We start from the raw sequence: 20,107 nt of genomic DNA on the forward strand, positions 1-20,107 counted from the left end.
ATGGACCGCTCAGAGTTCCAGACCCACTAATTTAAAAGGAGGGGATATCTCAAAATGCTTTTATACTGCCAGTGAAAAAACTGCTGATAAGGCACAAAATGAATTCCTGTGATGAGAGCTCTGGCATCCCCCAAATTCCAGTCTTTTGTGTTTCCAATGATGATCCCTATAATTCCCTTCCTTGCTCCCATCTTTCTATGCCCCTGACCTCTGCTGACACTGACTGGTGCTCACCCACTGCTTGTACTTTCTGTGAGAACTATTTTTCTTTCAACTATTAAAAATCTTTCTCTTCCAGTACTTAAAGTGATGTCTAATTTTTAGTCATTTCAGTATAGACTTTTATTTTGTAGCTTGTGTATTGTGTTTAGTGTCTTTGCTAATTACCTGTAGACTTCTGAAAGCAATAATTATTGCAATGTTTTATATGTATAACATATTATTATGTATATAAGTATGTATGTGTGTATGCTTATAATCAAATTGATTATCTAAACAGTTATAAAAAATATCAATAGCACACATACAGTTGTGTGCAAACAGTTACAGCATATTGTGGAGATCCTATAACATAAATACAGCTATAAACTATATGACTATATCTGAACGTAGACATCAGAAGTAGTGTTCTTTATTGTCTTGGCTCTTTGGTAGGGTGAACACAGAATTCATTGATGCTACCATTCTGCAAAAAAAGTTTTGTAAACTCCACCTTTGGGAATTTTTATGGAGCAAGAGACTTAGTAAGATGAAAATATTAAATTTGGTAATGAAATGTTTTTTTTGCATCCAACTTAAGTTTATCATTAGTTGCTATTGAAGTAAAATGTCTGATGTACATAAAAAATATTACTAACAGACTATTTGCACCAGTCATTTGGTATGCTTGCTACAAGTTTTCTTTTTCAATATATAAACCTGTTTGAGGAAAGTAGTCATTCTTATTTTTAAAACTGATTGAAGTGACATTCTTAGAGTTTAGAAATTCATCCAAAGTCACAAAGTGCAAACCTAATGATGGTGATATTTGAAACAATGTCTGGAGGACATTAAACTCCCACCTTTCTAGAGTAAGGCCACTTTAAGAAGAATCAGATTCATAATTAGGGAATTATATTGGGTATAAACAAATTTTAATCATGGCAGAATTATTTGGGCTAAAGAATTACATATACTGCCCAGCTGGTGTGGCTCAGTGGTTGAGCACCAACCCATGAACCAAGAGGTCATTGGTTCGATTCACAGTCATGGCACATGCCCCAGTTGCGGGCTTAGTCCCCAGTGGGGCATGTGCAGGAGGCAGTCGATTGATGTTTCTCTTTCATCAATGTTTCCCTCTCCCTTCCTCTCTCTAAAAAAATTGGTACATATACTATATTGCAAATCACGTAAAACACTCATGTAGAAAAAAGGAAGGATATTATATAAAAACTAGAGGCCTGGTGCACGAAATTTGTGCACGGGGCGGGGGGGGGTCCCTCAGCCCAGCCTGTACCCTCTCCAATATGGGACCCCTTGAGGGATGTCCGACCGCCCGCTTAGGATCGGGCCTAAACAGGCGGTCGGACATCCCTCTCACAATCCAGGACTGCTGGCTCCTAACTGCCCTCCCCTGCTGACCTGATCACCCACAACTGCCCTCCCCTGCAGGCCTGGGTCCCCCCCAACTGTCCTCCACTGCAGGCCTGGACCCCCCCCCCAACTGCCCTCCCCTGCCGGCCTGGTCACCCCAACTGCCCTTCTCTGCTGGCCTGGTCACCCCTAACTTCCCACAACTGCCCTCCCCTGCAGGCCATCTTGTGTCCACATGGGGGCGGCCATCTTGTGTCTTGGAGTTATGGTCAATTTGCATATTACTCTATTAGATAGATGTCTTTTCTTAGTATGGTAGAAAGACAGATGACTTTTCTTTTCCTTTCTCTGTGTTTTCTGTTAAGACATTTAAAAAAATGTACGCAAAAAAAATCTACCAAAATTTTAATGGTGGTTATTGCTAGATTGTGGGGTTGCATTGATTTTTTTATAAATCTGTATTTTTAAAATTTGAATAATAAGCCTACTTATGTTTGCACTCAGGAAATAATAGAAATGTTTATATTTCTTTAAAAGACTTGGAATTTATTTATTACATTCTTTTGAATGAGCATTAATTACTGGCTATGTGAAAAGAGTAATACAAGTAGTAAACTAGAAAAGAGTAGTCTTCTAAAGTAAAATGTACATCAATTTTTGGCATATATTTAAAACTTTTTGCTTTTCCTTCAGGCTGTCAATAGTTTTAAGAATTATATTTGAGTTTAATGCAATTTTCCCTCTCCAGATTAGCAAATGAACCAACCTTTAAAGCATGTATTATCCCCAAACTGGAATGGTCATATAGAAAAAGAGTAATTGCTAAAAAGCACATATTTAAAACAAACTACTAACATGTAACCTGTTTCATTTTACTTTTTCTGAAACAGCCATACCTGTCATCCAGTCGATCTAGTAACCCACCAGTTATTCTTCGAGCTTGAGCCGGGGACTCTAGGTTTCCACTGGTCTCATTCTGCCAACCTGTAATTGAAGACATTTCCAGTTCTGCTTGCTGAACACGTTTAAGAATAGCCTGTACTTTTTCTTCTGTCATCTCCTCAGACTCTACTCCTTCTTCAAGTTGAATGTCCTCAAATAGAGATTTGAGTTTTTCTTCTGTCATCTCCTCATCAGGACCAGATTTTCCTTTCTCTTGCTGCTCAGAGCTGACTCTTACTTTTCTAGTATGTTTCAGTGGCTCTGCTGGTTTAACATCTTTTGGGACCCCAGCCATAGTTCCAAGGTATCGCGGATACTCACTCAGATATACCTTCTCCAACTGGCTCTCATCTACATCGACTGCTTCGGGCATTTCTGTTATAGGCATTGAGTCTTCAAGTCTGCTGTCTTCTAAGGAAGTGTCTTCTGCAGTTACAACTGGAGGTCCATCTGCTGAATGCTCTATGTTTCCCCGGGAAGGCACTATCCCATCACTCAGTCTACTGGGGGTTCTAAGGGGAGATTCTATGCTAGAGGTATCACTAAAATAATCATCTTGCTGGTAAGGGGTGGGTGGTGTGTAGTGCAACCCTGTGGGAGTTTCCAGTTCCACTTGAAGGGAAGGATAACCTATGGAAGACAGTACATTTGGACTGACTGGAATGAATTACGAGTACATCAAACAAAAACACATGGAATGACTTAAATTATATCAGGTATGAAAATGTAGTATGATGAATTACAGAATGATAAATTTATTGGTTTAGTTCAATTAAATGTAATACAATGAAATAAAAGGCTAGTGCAAACTATAATAGATAGGATATTAAGATATAGATTGTTTCTATCAATTTTGGTAATTTTAATATAATAACTTAAATACACAGATTAATTTAATCCAATATAAAGTAATTTACCACTATATAAGATACATTTATTCCATGGCCAAATTTATTATCATTCAACTTTTAGCATGTAAAATCCATATTTTGGTGGATTAAATACAGCAAGCCACAAAAAAACAATTTTTATAATTACTTATAACTTATTTTAAGAACAGTGCATATGAACGATTGTACCCAACTCTAATTTTTACTTATTTCACATGAAATTTACAGCAAAGAAAAATGAATTTAATATTTGGAAAGAAATGATTATTAGATTTTGGAAAAAAATCTAAAACCATGTTAGGAAAAGAATTTAAAAAGCAGATAAAGTAGAAAAGACTCCATGTAAATCTTCAAGTGTCAAAATGTGTCAGAGATGAAAGGGCTGTGGTGTATATGGACATTTTGGTAAACTTGGTGAGATGGGTCCACTCAGAACCATGAATCAAATAAAGAGAAAAAGGAAATGGTACAACAGAGACAGGAGGAAAACCATCTGCAAAGAGGTGTGAATATTCACGACAAGGCTATGAAACACGGAGGTTTATTAACCAGACTACATAGAGGGGACGGATGGAGCAGGTCTCATGTTTTAAACTGTGCTGCATGGGCTAAGGGAGTATTTTTCTCTTTGAGCAGAGAGAAAAGTCAACAATGGTCTGGTCATGGTGAGGAAAGGAAGTTTTACAGAATTTCAACGAAGAGGAGAGACAGGAAAAAAAAAACCCAACGCAACCCAGCACATTTTCTGAATTATTATCTACAAAACTAAAGCCTCATTTTTCCATCAGTCCAAGGTAAATACCAACTTAACTTTTATTGTGAATTCAGATCACTATAAGTAAGTGAATATTTTCCTATTATGATCACCTGTAGACCAGAATCTTGTGCAGATTGTAAACCTCAGCTACTCTTAGCCAGCTTTTCAACAAGTGATATTTAATACACATATTCCTAAAATTTCCCTAAGAATTCTTAAAACAAGGAATAGAAAATATTGAGATGTAGCAAAAGCCCTTGTGAGTTTATTTATTTAATAATATTCTGATTTTAAAACGTTAAAATTAAATGCAGTTTTCAATTCCATTGAATACGTCCATTGTTTCCTGGTGATCTTGTGTATTAGAGCTACTGTGCTTAAAAATTTTCCCAACAAAGAATATTAAAAGATTCTATAAACTATAATTTGGCAATAATTCATCATTTGATATAACATGATATGTCTTTAGTGCAAAAACAGCTTGGTTACCAATACATGGTTTCACATATAAGATAAGGCTGTAAAGAGAGCTTTTTCCCAAGATTCTCTGGTGTTTATAAACTTAAAGATAAACCACTTTTGACACTATTACCCATCATTCTTATGTTATGTGGATAACAAGGTATGCTTTAAATTTTCTGTTGACTTTGAGAACTTTGTCACATAATATGCAGAATTAGAAGTTATTGATTCTTGTTAGTCAAACTTTTCCAGTTTAAAACTGGAAAAAGAATCATCTTATTTTCCAAATCATGGAATAGTGGAAAAATATCACTAGTCCTTCTTCCTGCATCCAAACCATTATCAAAATTTTACTCAAAATTCATTATAGGAGTAAATTCCATTTGTGAAGGAAGATGAGCATCTTGAAAAACATAAGATATTTGTTTCTTAATACTTTGATGAAAAAAACCCCCAAATTTACATAATGAAGGAAAAATTACAGTATCTATAAATGGAGCTAATGTAAAAGACGAATTATGTTATTAAAAGACGAATTATGTTATTAGAGACATCTATACTCATTGAATTAGAAATTATGCTGCCTTTTATAAACTATGTATCAAGTAGGGTTTGTTCCCCAACAAATAGCACATGAAGATAAAACAATGCTAAATAACTAAAATACTTTTTTGAATGACACATTAGATTTTTTCAGTACATACTTAAATACTGGGTCCCAAAACAGTAATTCAGCATTTTACTTAACAATTTGTATACTATATGCTTAAACTTGACCCAACACCTTACTTACTTGGTAAAACAGCTCGCAATTTGGTTTTATCTATATAAAATAAGCTAATTCACTAGTTTTTTAAGGTGAATGTGAAAATGACAAAAACTGTGTAGTCTCTAGATATTAAACTTTCTCCCATTTGGTCATATAAAATATTTGAAATTGAATTATTTCAGATAACATATGCTTTTATATTTCATTGTTCATGTTTTACATAACAGACATTTATCATTTGGTCTATCAGAGTATATATTTGCAGACTCTGGCATAAAAAATGCTGTGAAAATGAGAAATTAAGTCAAGCAAATCATCATTTAGCTGGTTTAACTGACTTCCCTGTTTTACTGCATTTTCAAATTTTATCAAATGATTAAATAAATATGAACACTGGATTCAATTACCATCAACAGGGTCATGGAAAACATTGTTCTCATCTGCAAAACTTCTGGTGCCTGAAATATTTCCATAATCAAATATTGGTCCTTCTAGCAGAGTCACTATATCTATTCGATTAATTTTCGTCAAGACCGAAGTTAAGGCATCAGCTGAAAAAGGAGGGGGGGGAAAGGTTGAAAATCCAAGGAAATTATTTCTTTAAGTCATCACAATATCCACACAAAGACATAGCTTTTGCAACCCTGCTGGCATTTTAGCTCTTCTTATTGCAGCTCTGAAAACCAGGGGGCTCAGAAAACTGGCCACTCAAGGGAAGATCTGTAAGGGTCTTAAGAATCACCCTATAAAGCTGTGCTTGAAGACAGCAACATTCATTCCATTGTAAGATGCAGAGCTGATGAGGCCCAAAATAGCTACATTCCTTTTAGTTATAAGGGGATCTCATAAAATTCTAAACATGTTCCTCTCCTTTCAGACTGTCACAATAGGTTGCTCTCATATTTGACGCTTAGCAATTTAATGACTTACTAAAATCAGGCTGACACTACAATAACTTGTTCCACATTGTTGTGGGTTGGTACTTGTCGTAGTATAGCATCCCCCTATGCCATCCACAATAAAACAAAACCCAACAACGTTAGAGAATTCTCTGCCACCACAGACCAAACTGAATACAATGATTTGATCCCCTGATTTGACCCTATTTTTCTCTCTCTACCTCCCTGCACATCCATCTCTGACCATAGCAGTAACTTCATAGTGTTTGCCTACCACCCCATGATTTAACAGTTAGAATTATATTTTCACTTTTAATGGTCACAGAGAGAACTACACACAAAAAAGCAAAAAAATTCCCTATTTGCTTTCTGAAAGCTTCCTAAAGATAGGTTAGAATATTTGCACTAAATTAAACAAATATAATTTCAAAAGACCTGCTACTACTTTATGATTACTCTGATTTTATTAACAGTAGGCTTATAGAAAATATTGGATATATGCAGTTATGAAAGTTAAAGTAATATAATTTCAGCATACTTGTAGCATTTTTTCCATCTCTGGTAACCCATTTTTTTAATAACATGAAGCTTTGAGAAATTAAAGAATTTGGATTTTCCACACGTATTTGATTGATTTCATCCACTGAAAAATTCAGTTCCCTTGCCAGTTCTGTAGAAAAGAAAAAGAGTTATTGAGATTTTGTATTCTACTTTTATCACATATATTTCATTTAAAAGAAAAAATTTTACAGTAAAAACCAAGTACAGCCTTGGGCAATAATCATGATATACTTGATTTCACAGGAAAGTAGTGATCCTACATAGGCTGTGATTGAACTCTTACTTAGTTGCAATTAGATTATATAGTTTATTGATCTGCACAAAGATTTGCTGGATTCTTTTAATTCAGCCAAATTATTCTTTTTATTTGAGCAAACTTTGTACAGGATATGTAGGGATATACAGTTCATAAATATATGGCACAAGAGATGCTGGTGTTTTCCCTAGGCATTCTTCGTGAAGTGCATCTCTTACTCAATATTCTACTCTATATGTCATCAAGTTGCATGAACTTCAGGCCAGATCACTGTCCACGATATACTGCCACATGTATAAAAAATAAAGGGAGGTAACTTTCTATCCATCTAGATGTATACACTCAATCTTGTTTATGCAGAGTGTCTTTGGAAAGACATGTATGAGTAGTAGTGGCTGCTTTAGTAGAGGGAAATGTAGAAGTCAAAGGTGAGAAAACTTACTTATTTTTTGTACAATTAAAAAAAGATTTATCAAGTATGTAGTACCTTAAATAATTATAAAAGTAAGGAATGGTAAACATATCCTTCCTGGAAAAGGAATTGGTCAAGATTCTATCCTGCTTAAGAAATTTTTTTCATATTGGCTACTTTTTATTTAATTGAAAGTATATATATTTTTACATTCAGTATTATTTTGTGTTAGTTTCATGTATTCAGCATAGTGGTTAGACCATCATATTTCCAGCAATTTGTCAAAATGTATTCGGAGGCTCAAAAAAAGTCCTTTGATCACGTGATTTTACTTCTAGAGATCAATCTTGACAATACATAGGGTTATACATAATGATTTACATGCATGAATGTTCATTGTAGGCTTGTACTACTGAAAAATTGAAAACAATCCAAGTGTTGAACAAAAGAGTTAATTAATGTAATGCAGGGGCTTGCAAACTGTTTTGATCAGAGCCTACAATAAGAAATATATTGTATATCATGGTGTTGCTATAAATGAAACTGGTCTTTATGGAGCAAAACTAGCCTTAATACACATAATAATACACAGATGTCTTCTTTAACATTCTATTCCATTTAAAAACATAACCAAAGCATGAACTGATTCCATGTGACCCACAGTTAGAACAACATCATTGTATAAAGTATCTCTATTGGTTGTTATTGTTTAGCCATTAAAATCAAGATCAGAGAATATTTAATTTTGTAGAAACTATGTAATTGCAAATAAAAAAAGCGTTAAGTTGCATAGTTAATATAACATTTAAAAGAGCATTTTATAAAAAATCAAAGTTCATTAAAATTACTTAATAGTGATTCTGATGGACAGATTTTAATTTTGTTTTTATAAATGCTAATTTTCCTAATAATCTTTATTATCATATAGGAATTCGAATTTAAAAAGTTAAATTTGTTTTTAAGTTTTTCATCTCTGTGTTTTAAGACAACTTACTTACTGCCCAACAAGCTCTCGTAACTGAGCTGTATCATTTGTCTAGACTCGATGAAAGCAAAGACACATTGTCACTAAGAATTTTAGCATTTTATGGCTTTATGTCTGTCTATTCTTACATCACATTTTCTCCAAAAATTTACTCTGACAGAGAGCTGGATTTGCTTATGGGAAATAATCTAATAGTTATGGGCATACAATACTGCAAAATCAACATTGGCTCCACTTTATTTTCAGATTACAGTATCCTATGGTAAAATATAAATACTATCTTTAATTTTATGTTAGCAAATGTTTACCTATAACGGATTGCTATCAACTCTCAACCTGCAAGGGATTACTCAGACTATCATCAGCCTCCTGGGTATTAGCTGTATATCTGAGAGCAAAAACTGGGTGGAAAGAGAGAGGAGGGTTCAATATGTAGGAGGGGGAGGGACTTATGGTAGTCAAATGAAAATTATTTATATGATCTACTTTCATACTCTCCCTTTTAACAGCATAGATAATTATTTCCCTGAGTCTAGATGTATGTCACTGATGGTATGCAAGATGACTTTAGCTATGACAATAATTGACACTTTTAAACCATTATGTTTTATGGCTGTGAATTTAAACAAATACACTTAACCTACAGAATATTCCTTTTCTGCATAAATAGTTCCATTCATTTCACTATTTTTAAAAATTTTAATTGAAAATTTAAATTAACCATCATTCCTTTGTTTTCTTGCTTATGTAATTATTGAAAATGATCCTTGTTTTCCATATCAAAGTGATACAAGTTTTCCTTTAAATAAATATATGAGCGTACAATGAAGTCAATTTACAACTATCAGCTAAATAAACATATAGAAAATATGTGTATATCATAAAAATTATGAAGATGACTCATGAATGATTAAAAAAATTTTAAACCTAGGCACGGATTAATTTACCTGTTGCCTGAGAGAGCTGCTTTAAGGGCATAAACCAGGGGTGGGGAACCTTTCTCTGCCAAGGGCCATTTGGATACTTATAACATCATTCTCAAGCTATACAAAATTATCAATTTAAAAATTAGCCTGCTGTATTTGGTCAGACATTTAATTAACTCACCCCTGATGCCTTGGCAGGACCAGACCAAATGATTTCGCAGGCCTTATACAGCCCACGGGCCGGAGGTTTCCCACCCCTGGCATGTTTAAAATTTTTAAATTACTTAAAAGTCATAGGCCTTAGCTACATTTTCTTTTATGCCACAAAATAAATTCCTATTAGATGAAAGGTTATCCTATATTACCAAAATGGCATTGTGAGAAAGTGCTTACATTCAAGGTGAAATTAAGATTTAAATTTCTATTCTTCAGTGAATATGCATAAGAAAAGCCTTGAAAAACACAGTGTACAGTACTATCAGTAATTATTTCTGGGTAGGTAGAATTATAATATTTTTTACTCATTGCTTGGTTGTTTGTTTTTTTTATAATGAACCGCTTGTGAATAAGAAAGAATTTAAGAAACTATCTGTTTCATTTAGGTTTATACACTTACCTGTCCAACTAAGTCCCAGGTGATCGGCTACTATTGCCATCCTGATATCTGTCCGTTCACATGGACTCTGTGGACCTACGATTTACAATTCTTAATTAAAATAATCATCAAGAAAAACAGGATACTGGAAAATTGCTTTGAGCAGTACTCAGAATTTACAGAGAGACTAAAGCTAACACTGTACATTTAAATGTGTCCTAATCACCTACATGAACACCTCTTTTCACAGGACTCACTTGATTTTCACCTGCATCAGGCCAAATGTCAGACTACATGGATGCTCAATGTAATGGAATTGAACATGCTGACAGGCTAGCTACTTTAAAACAGTTACAGAAGTGTCGTGTTGGTGAAAACACCATGATGGGGTTTCAACATCTGTGCTTTTACTTTGACAGAATCATATCCGTTAGCACATTAAAAAGAAGAAAAGCTGCTCATCGTGAATGACACCAATATCTTCAGCATGCTTCCCTAGCTGTCTACGGTGTAGTTTGGTTAAAAGGAAGAAAGAGGAGTGTATAGACAGCACATACAGATGACAATGACAGAATGAGAAACTACGGTTAAGTCACTCCACAAGCAATCACAACAGTTCATGCACTAGGGTCTACAAGTTGGAAAGTGTTTACAAACTAGGCTCGTTCTCCAGGATGTGAGCAAAGAGTGCTCGAGAAACCTGACTGCCTTCATTCTCACCAGTCCTCCTACTGCTCCTTTTCTCACTGCCGGCCTTTTCACTCTTTGATTTTAAAGGTGCTGCCTCTGTTTTCTTATCTCTAGCAGACTTCGTTGTAACTGAAGGCTGGCCACCCCGGGAACTCTCGGACAACGACGTGTTTCTTGAGGTACTGTCTTCCTCATCCGACAACTCGGACTGCATCTTTTTTTCTTCTTCAGAGAGGCGGTCCACAAGCTTTAAGGTCTCACCACTAATTCCCTTAAAATATTCAATGGAATGTTTACAAACTTCCTTAAGCTGACTCTTCCTGACTTGAACTGTGGTGGTAGCATTGGAGGTGGTGACACAGGTGGATCTTACCTTTACTGGCAACTTGGATGGAAGTTGTTTGGCCTTGTCTTTCTCTGGCTGCCCTTGCTTTTGTGGGGTGCATGCTTTTCTAACTTGAGCTGTGTTACCCCTGTGTGTGTTTTTTACTGGAATTCTGGACTTTACGTCTAGACATGAAGAAGAGGTACGGGTTTTGGTTTTCTCAGATGGACTAACCTGCTTCATTTTACTCACTTTCATGTTTGGCATATGATTTGGTGGGAAGGTATCTTTTGATGAAGTGGCCTTTATGGGAAGTTTGGATTTTCGCCTAATCCCTACTGGTGCCTGTGTCTTTTGCTGCTCTCCAAGCACTTTCTGCTTCTCTCTCACACAGTGTCCCTGTAGCACCCCTGCCTTTTTTCCTGACGAGCTTTTCACTGGATTAGCTTTCTCTGTGGTACGAGTGGGTGCGGCGTGTTCTGTCAGAACTACGTTACTTGTAATGTTATCTGTCTGTATAGTGGAAGAATCCAAATTGTTGTTGTTATTAAAGTTATCTTTTTGAAAATCGTGTTTTCCTTGGGGCCTAGCACCCATGTGGCTATCGGCTGAATTTGAAACCACTGTTATAGTTTCATTTTCTAATCCCTGACAACTGGTCATCACAGCTTCTATCTTATCTGTGACTTCTCCAGGGCCTTCTTTCTTCATGGTCATGGTGGATGCAGAAATCCCCATTTTTATAGGCGTGCGCAACTTGGGGTCAACTTTCAAGGTGTTAGTGGCTGCTGCTGACTTCTCCAAGGAGGCGCTACTGGGTGTGCCTTCCTGACCCTCTCCGCTGGTCGGGATGCTGGGTTTAGGTTCGACCGCAGGTGCCTCTACATTTCTCTCTAGATTGGTTTCTACAGTGGTGTCCCCTGACTGTGGCTGTGGTGTGGCAGTGACCATACTTTTATCCCCTTCCCCCTGGTCCCCTGACTTCCCTTCAGAAGTATGCTCACCAATCTGGAAAAATTGGAGCCTCTCTTCAACAAAATCCCTCTTGCTCATGTCAATTGCACCACTGCGAGTCATCTCAAACATTTTTCCTTCATGAAATGGGAAGGGGTTAGGCTCACTAGTTGGGGTACTTTCATCGGTTGGCGTTCTGGCTGGCGTTGTATCAGGGGTTGTTGCTGGAGAGCGGTCTTCCACAGCCAGACCAAATGGCTTAGTTTCATCTTCGCGGGATTTACTGTCAAAAACTTCATCATCCCCTCGGTTATTAGACCAAGGGTCAAAATCTAGACCTTTGGTAGCTACTGTTTTAAAAGGAGTGGCAAATTCTTCATCTACTTTGTAACTGAAATAAGTATCAGGAAACACTGATCTGTCAGGATGTCTGCCTTCTAGGGTGAAAAACTGGGCCCCTGACTTCTGATCAGTCTTATCAGGAGTCTTTTCAGAGGAAGAACTTTTTGAAGATGGCTTATCTTCATCTGGTCCCACCCTTCCCTCTTCCTCGATGACTTCAAGTTTACTTTGGCTAAAGGAGCGATCAGCTGGCTTCAAAATGCCCTCTGTGTTCCAGATGTCTTTCTTAATTTCCATGGTCTGACTTGGGAGTTTGGAATCACTCTCCGTCAAGCCATCATCTTCATCTTGCAGGTCATAGCCATCAAGAGAGTCAATCTCTGTGGCATCTGTATCATGAGAAAACTCGGCCGTGGTAGCAATGGAACACTCTGTGATGGACTGGTCATTGTTCCCATTCTGGGCAGTTTCATTCTGAGGCGAATCAAGGCCAAATTCATGATCTTTTCCAGATCCATTAGTTTCTAATTCTTTCTGGTTGGAAGCCTTTTCAGCAGAAGCTTTGGGTTTTGTCATTTCTTTTTGATCACTGTCTGCTTCCTTTAATTTGAAGGTGTATTTTTTAACTGGAACTGGTTGATAAAGTGATTCGTCATCGCTCGAATCACTGATGTCCGCCCCAGGAGGAACTGGAGAGGGTGGCTGCACTCGGATGACTGGCTCAGCCAGCTGGTACTTATCATGCTCATCCTGCAGACTGACTTCAATCATGCCAGCCTCTCTTTCAGGCAGATAAAGATTCTTCTCCGACTCAATCTGGTCTGCATCCAGTGGCGGAGGAGGGGGAAACTCGATATAGGCAACTCTGTTGGTTTTGGGTCTTTGGTTAGAGTCTTTGCTCACACTACTAGGCATTTCGTGTGCGCCTATTATCTCCTCCACTGTAGTCTGCTTTAAGGAGGATGACTTGCCCTGCTCCTCCTCCTCCGATTCCTCAGAAACCTCGGGAATTGGGCTGGGTTTACCTGGTATATAAGCTATGAGTGAGTCTGGTGTCTTAGACGTAAATTCATAACTCACTTCCTCTGAACTGGGTGTTTCTGGAGTTAAAGGGCTTTTCCCAGAGCTGTCTAGAAAGGAAACTTGCTCTAGAGTATCATCTTCCGGACTACCTTGGGGAGAAGGAGGCTGCTTTTGCTGTCTAGTTGTATAAAAGGTCCCCCTGGTCTCTTGTACTGTCTTACATTCCTGGCTGATGATTTTTTTTACACTTCCTTGTTGTATCTCCTTTTCATATTGCTTCCCCACCTGTACAAAACTGACATAAACAGGTAAAGTTTTTATCTCCTTCCCTCCCTCTGACGGGGCTAGTGGTGCAACTTTTTCCAATCCATCAATGGGACTGTGGTCCAATACTTCGCTAGAGGGAGATTCTTTTCCTGGGCTAAAGTCTAAAGAATCAGGAGATTTGGTGGGGGAGCTTTCAGTTTCATCGAGAGAGGGGCATAAGCCTACATAACTCTGATGTTTGGAAACTTTGCTGATTTCTGAATAGGTAACTTTTTCTTCTTCTAGAGAATTAAAGTGCTGTGTCTCCACTGTCTCTTTGTGACTCGACTGGGGTGACTTTTGTGATAGTTCGTGCTTTGGAAATGGTGACTGCTCACAAAAACCAACGGAAACATTAGAAGACGGCATTCTCCGCTCATCGGCCATTCTGACTGGGATGTGTGACGCAGCCGAGCTCTCACTTCTCCTCAGAGGTTGATCGAGAGCCCCGCCAGGACGGTCCCCTTCTTTCACAACATATTCCCTGTATAAGACCTTTTTGGAGGGAGATTTTACAGTCATTTCCTTAACTTCTGAGAGAGAGCCATTTGTTAACAATTTGTGTTCTCTCTCAGTCACAGACACAAATTCACTCCTGTGATCAACAATTTTACTCTCAGGGTGACCAATGTGATTCTCTCTTACATCATGAACAAGTACATGCGAAAGCTTTTCTTTCTGCGACTTATTGTTAGCGGCTCCAGAACTTTCCCACGTTCTAAAGACCTTTTTGTCCCAGGGTCCCTTAGTTGCTAAATCTGAGGTTACATGACATGCCAAGTCTTTAGCCTGTTGCTCAGAAAAATAGTCAGGCATCGCTTTACTTGACATTTCAGTTCTCTGTTTTTTCACATCATCAGAGCCAGAATCATTTACAACAATTTCACTGCTTTGCTCAGGCTCATCTTTAGCTTTTAATATCATAAAATCTTTTTGGGCAGGTACTCTTTCATCTGAGAGGTCTATGGCCTTCTGCTGTTTTTCTCTAGCAAAAAGTTGGTAGACAGGTAGCTTGCTCTCCTGCATTTTTTTAACTGGGATTCTGGATTGGCCATCTGGCTTCTTGTCCTCTTGAGTCACGTCCTTACTTTTGGTCTGTGCGCCTTGTTCAAATTTTAATCTAATGGAGCTCAGTTTAGATTGTTTGAGCTGAAACCCAGACTGGGGCCCTTCTGGTGCTTTGCTCTGTGGCACGCTTCCTTGGGCTTCCTCCATGGACTTGCTGTCCTCAGTCTGTTGGGACAGAACCTTCTTCTCCGGGCTGCTGGGCAGACTGGACGCTTTCCTCTCACTGGCTCTGGGGAGGCCCTGCCCATCATGGGCATGATGCCTCGCCTTGACCCACTCATCGCTGGATGCCAACAGTTCTGTCAGCAGTACTTTCTCGGGGCTGCTACTGGTAGAGCTTTGAGAAGAGTATTCTTTGCCATTTCTGGGGCGTGCCTTTTTCTCTGGGGACTGCAGTTCATCATTGAGCTTTTCGGTTTTGTCACGAAAAAACTGTGACACTTCAGTCAGTTTTTCTTCAGCTTCCTTCACAGTCCTGTCCACCCTATCTTCATACATCAACTTCTCTCTCCCTCTGTCTAATCTGTCCTCAGTAAAGCGCATCCACATGGCATGTTTTGGACTACTACCATCGCCAGAATAGTGCAACACTGTCACTTTATCAAAATGCTCATCTTTAGACACTTTACCTACACCATTTTCAGACACATCTTTATAGATTTTGGAGAGAATTTCTTTTTTGGGGGCAGTGACTACTTTTTCTCTGGACCGCTTATCAGACCCCTGTAACTCTGAGCTAGAGGGTCCTGCATGGTCTGTCACTGATTCCTCTGTATCGGAATGAGACACATCTAGCTTTTCTGACAGAAGCATTTTCTCAGCAAACCTGTAAGACTCCCCTCTTAGTTCTGACAACTCATCGTCATGGTATTCTATTGAGTGTTGACTCAAAAGCTTCAATGTTTTATAAGAGTCATCAGATATGAGTTGAGCAGAACTAGGGCGACTATCTTCTTCTTGGGACACAGGAGTGTTTACTCTGGAAGACTCCAGATAAGAAGGCAAGGACTCTTCTGCAGTGAGTTCTTCCTCTTCTTGCTGACCCTGTTCCTCTGAACAAGGAAAAGCATCGTGTTTTTCTGGCAGAAAATCTTTTAGGTTAACATCTCCCCGGGATAAGTCTTTCTGATACACATACATTTCCTTTTCTGGATGCTTTTTGGTTTCTCTAATAATGACTTCAGTGGGCTCAGCTTGGTTACCTTTTTCGATGTGGACTTCTATTATACGCTCCAGTTTGGGTTTCATTTGGTTGTCCTTCTCTGCGTGCTGGGCTGAGGTGTCAGCAGCAGACTTGTGAACGTCTGGGGCCACTGCCGACTTATGTTCAAACAGACCTGCCAGTTCTTTGGAAGGGTCCCGCCCGGACTGAAAGGCCTTCATGATGTCATGGACCGACATGGTTTCTTCAATTCTTTCAGAGGTGCCTTCGCTGCCAGGTGGAGAATGATAAACCGTCCTGGTAGTAGTGGTTATGTGTGTCTCTTCTTTGACACGCATGCCTTTGCTCAAAGCTCGATTGTGGTCGTCTTCATCACTACTGGCTTTCATTTGAAACGCTTTAACTTTTTCTTTAATACTGGAAGTGCTGGGCTTGGGTTCTAATTCCATAAACGTGGGTGACGGTTTGGGTGACGCGGGTTCCTCTGGTTGGGACTGGGAAGCCTCTCCGGCTGAGGGCTCATAGCTCCTGATAACATGAACCACTTCGGTTCTTGTTTCTGTGATGACAGGAGGGATGGGGACTTCGTGAAAAAGCGGCTTGGGACCAGTGCTTTCAGCACTCTGTGGGGCTGAAGGTGTTTTTTCACTTCTCGTTTCAAAGCCACTATCAGACAAGGGACTTTTATCCTGGTCGTGCTGAGAAAAGTCATCTGGAGACTCTAAAATAGCGTCTGTTCCAAAAAAGGAATCGGCCATTTTACACAATTCCTTCTCGGAGGTGGAAGGCCTCATGGAGGCAGGAGGCATTTTGAGTTTGTGTTCCTGCAAAGCAATTGCTGGTTTTAAAATTCTTTTCTGTCTCTCTTCACCATCTTTCTTTGCATCCTCAAACTTGTACTTTAAGTTTGTCAATGAACTACTCCCAATATCATTCGTTAGGTAATCAATCACCTTGGTCAAGCTGTAATCCTTATCGGACGCAGCTTTTGCTTTGACTTGCACTCGCTCGGGGAGAGTGGGAGAACGGCTTGCAGCGGTTTGCTGTCTCGCTTCTCTTATTTCTTCGGAACTAAATTCTATCCAGTCGTCTTCGGGAGAGTGTCCTTTGTCACTCTTTGGTGATTTGGGTGGTCCTTTATTATCGACACACACGTCTTTTTTAAGGATTTCGCTAACTTTCACTAAGTCTTCCTTTACTTTCTCAACAATTTTGAAAGGTTCTTCGTCCTCCACCCTCCCTTCTTTGGGGAGTTCAGGCTGGAATGGCTTCTCCTCAGGCACATCTGTTTGTAGTATTGCCGTCATCCGCATGAGGTCCTCTTTCATTTCAGCCACGTCTTTTAATATCTCCTGACTGGAAGATAAAGAAGATGGTGCAGACAACTTAAGGGCAGAGGGTGCAAGGAACAGAGATGACTTGACTGGGGATGAAGTTCGATTGAAATGGGGCTGAGGACGTGTCTCCGTAGTCAATGTTTTAATGGGGGACAGCAAGGCTGCTGCAGATTTTGCAAGTGAATTAGAGTCTGGGAGTTTCTTTAATGCTGGTTCTGGCAAAACATTGACTACAGAGTATACTGGCACTGTTATTACCGATGAAGTTACAGATGAGGTAGTTGCAGATATTGACGACCCAAGGGATGTATAGAGTGCACTTGCGGAAGGAGTTCTGAGAGACTGAAAAGCTGATGGTGCTGAAGACACATATGACCTGAGTGGGGAAAATGGCATCGCTGTTGTAGAAAACACTTTCTCAACTGTGTCTGTGGCGGCATTCACCACAGAGCTCACAGAGTTTGTAGCGGTAGAAATTTTTTCCTGTAACGTGGCAGTGGCTTTGCATCCATTAATTAAAGTTGAAGATGATGGGTATTTCAGAGGGGAAATAGATCCATTGACTAATGCTACCTCTGCATGTCCAGGCATCTGCTTCACGGGCGATGAGAGAGAAGAAGCCATCGTAACTTTCGCCGATGAAATGATATCAACTGCTGATTTAGCTGGAGACACCACTGACTTTAACGGTGAAGATATTAGCGACGCTGCTGATGTAATGATGGACTTAAATGGCAAACTTGAGGAATACATATTAATGTTTGACTTGGGGGAGGCAGGGGGTGTCATAGTAATTGATGACCTCTCCAAAAGAGACCCTGCTGTAGTCACTGGAGAGGTTCGAGAGGAAAACATAGAACCGGACGCCAGCCCTTTTAAAGGCGAGGCCTCCGTGACTGTGGGTGCTCTAACCAGGATACCAGAAGACACTTGGATATTGTATGGAGATTGTGACACCACTGTTTTTATTGGTGAAGAAATTGTCCGAAAGGATCTAATTGGAGATGCCACATCACTAATGGATTTAACTGAAGATGTAGTTGACGCGCCTAATGTGGATTTGATTGGAGAAGGAGTCGAAACGGACCAAATTGATTTTAACGGAGAAGCTGATGGCGTATTAGAGGAAGAACTTGATAAGGAAGTGAAGCCTGACTTGGCTGGCCCGGGCACTGTGATCGGAGCTGTGGTCCAGGACTGGTATGGTCTTGTAGAAAAGAATGGCTTGTATGAGTAAGAAGTGGGGAGGGATCTTGTTGCTCCTGCACTCCGTTCAACTGTTTCTTAAATTTTAAAATGAAACCAAACACAAAAATCAACAAAAATGGTTGAGAAACAGAGAGACCAGAGAAAAAAATTGGTCAGTAAACTTTGAAATATTACAAAAGCAAGTACAATTGTTTGCATGATTTAGAATGGAAGAGGCAAAAGGAACAATTAAGCAAAAGAGGGAAAAATTTTCTACAGACATAACTAATCCAAAGTAAAAAACACACAAAACACTAAATAAATAAAAAACAGAGCAATGTGAAATGAAAGACAGAAAAAGCATGTCGCAACCAAATAGGCCAACAATGAAAATCAGAAAACACGAGGAAAGGATTAATGATGAAAAATAACCACAATGGAAAACTGTTCCCTTACTTCCTATTGACTTTCTTATGTGCTGGTTTTGAAATATCAGTAGCCATTCTGTTTTGCCTGTATAGGTTAATGTTTGTTTGGTGCAACCATAAAACTCTCATTTTAGTAATTTCTAATGTTTCCTCACCTTGAACCATATCAATGTGTGTAGCTATATGTTAAACATCTAAAAGTCTTTTTTAGAAAACCACTCAAGCCTATTTCATGCAGAATCCAAAATAACTTTTAAGTGACAGGCAACTGATGTGCAAACTGTGAAGCCACTGGATTTTAAATCTGCATCTTCCATGCACAATTCGGTTACGCTTCACACCCATAAAAAGCCAATAAGAGCAAGAAATTCTCTGAGTCAGAATTTTAAAAGAAAAAAACAAAGAAAAGGAATGTTTGCATTTTTCTTTTCCATGCAGTATATTCCTTTTGGTGAGGAAAAAAAAAGTGATATGAAATGATTTTAAAATGCATGTGTACACACACACACATAAAGGGAGAAAAAAAAAAGAAAATATGATTCATGGTTACCATAAGCAAGCAAAGCAACGAAACATTTTATCATGCGCAATATATCATGGCAAACAAGCCAATGATGTAATACAATTTTTATGCCATAGTATGCACAATATATAAACTTTAAAAATACTTTCACAAGAGCATTGAGAAAGAAGAGTACACTTTTTCCATGAGATGTGAAGTCTTGGTACCTTTTGAGATTTTAGGAAAATATTTAATACTGCATAGTAAAAATACATCTGCAACTAAATATATCCATGTTTGGTGTTGTCATCATTATGGATAAAAGCACACATTCTATCTCATATTTTTTTCATAATCTATCATACTTTTAATTCTCAAAAGGTATCATGGGGGAAATCTAAAAAGCACATTCATATTTTTAACACCCCATATTTAACTTATCTACAGTGGGATACAGTATTATTTTGTATATAGATGTCAATGGCAAAGGTCCCAATTCTGGTGCCTTCCCGGAATATTCATGGGACTCATGGATACCCCAAACACTGGAGCAGCCATGAGGCAGACCTACCACTAGCAAAGATGGATTTACTACCAGCATTCTGCTGGCAGTGGGACAAGAAACACACAAATGAGGTAAGCACACTCGCCGGGGGAGAGCAAACACACACTTAGTCCTCTCTACTTCTACAATTTTAACAAACAAACCGAGCTGGCCACAGAGATTTGGAATGCCTGCCAAGGGTAATGTGTATG

General features: G+C 38.7%; 1 protein-coding gene across 19 annotated transcripts in view; it reads right to left on the bottom strand.

The window, feature by feature from the left end:
• ANK3 (ankyrin 3) overlaps positions 1 to 20,107 on the bottom strand; it is a 488,871-nt gene that overhangs the window by 21,646 nt on the left and 447,118 nt on the right. For 9 of the 19 annotated variants that reach the window (XM_080640926.1, XM_080640929.1, XM_080640927.1 and 6 more), the window contains 5 exons: positions 10,747 to 18,516; positions 10,048 to 10,122; positions 6,830 to 6,961; positions 5,800 to 5,943; positions 2,469 to 2,556 (listed from right to left, as the gene is read on the bottom strand). In XM_080640926.1, coding sequence (XP_080497052.1) covers positions 2,469 to 2,556; positions 5,800 to 5,943; positions 6,830 to 6,961; positions 10,048 to 10,122; positions 10,747 to 18,516 — 8,209 coding nt within the window. Of the gene's footprint in view, positions 1 to 2,468; positions 3,145 to 5,799; positions 5,944 to 6,829; positions 6,962 to 10,047; positions 10,123 to 10,746; positions 18,517 to 20,107 lie in introns of all 19 variants that reach the window. The other 10 variants (XM_080640919.1, XM_080640924.1, XM_080640920.1 and 7 more) reach the window with 3 other exon arrangements.

This window comes from Plecotus auritus (assembly GCF_963455305.1).
Source record: "Plecotus auritus genome assembly, chromosome: 9".
NCBI classification, from domain to species: Eukaryota; Metazoa; Chordata; class Mammalia; order Chiroptera; family Vespertilionidae; genus Plecotus; species Plecotus auritus.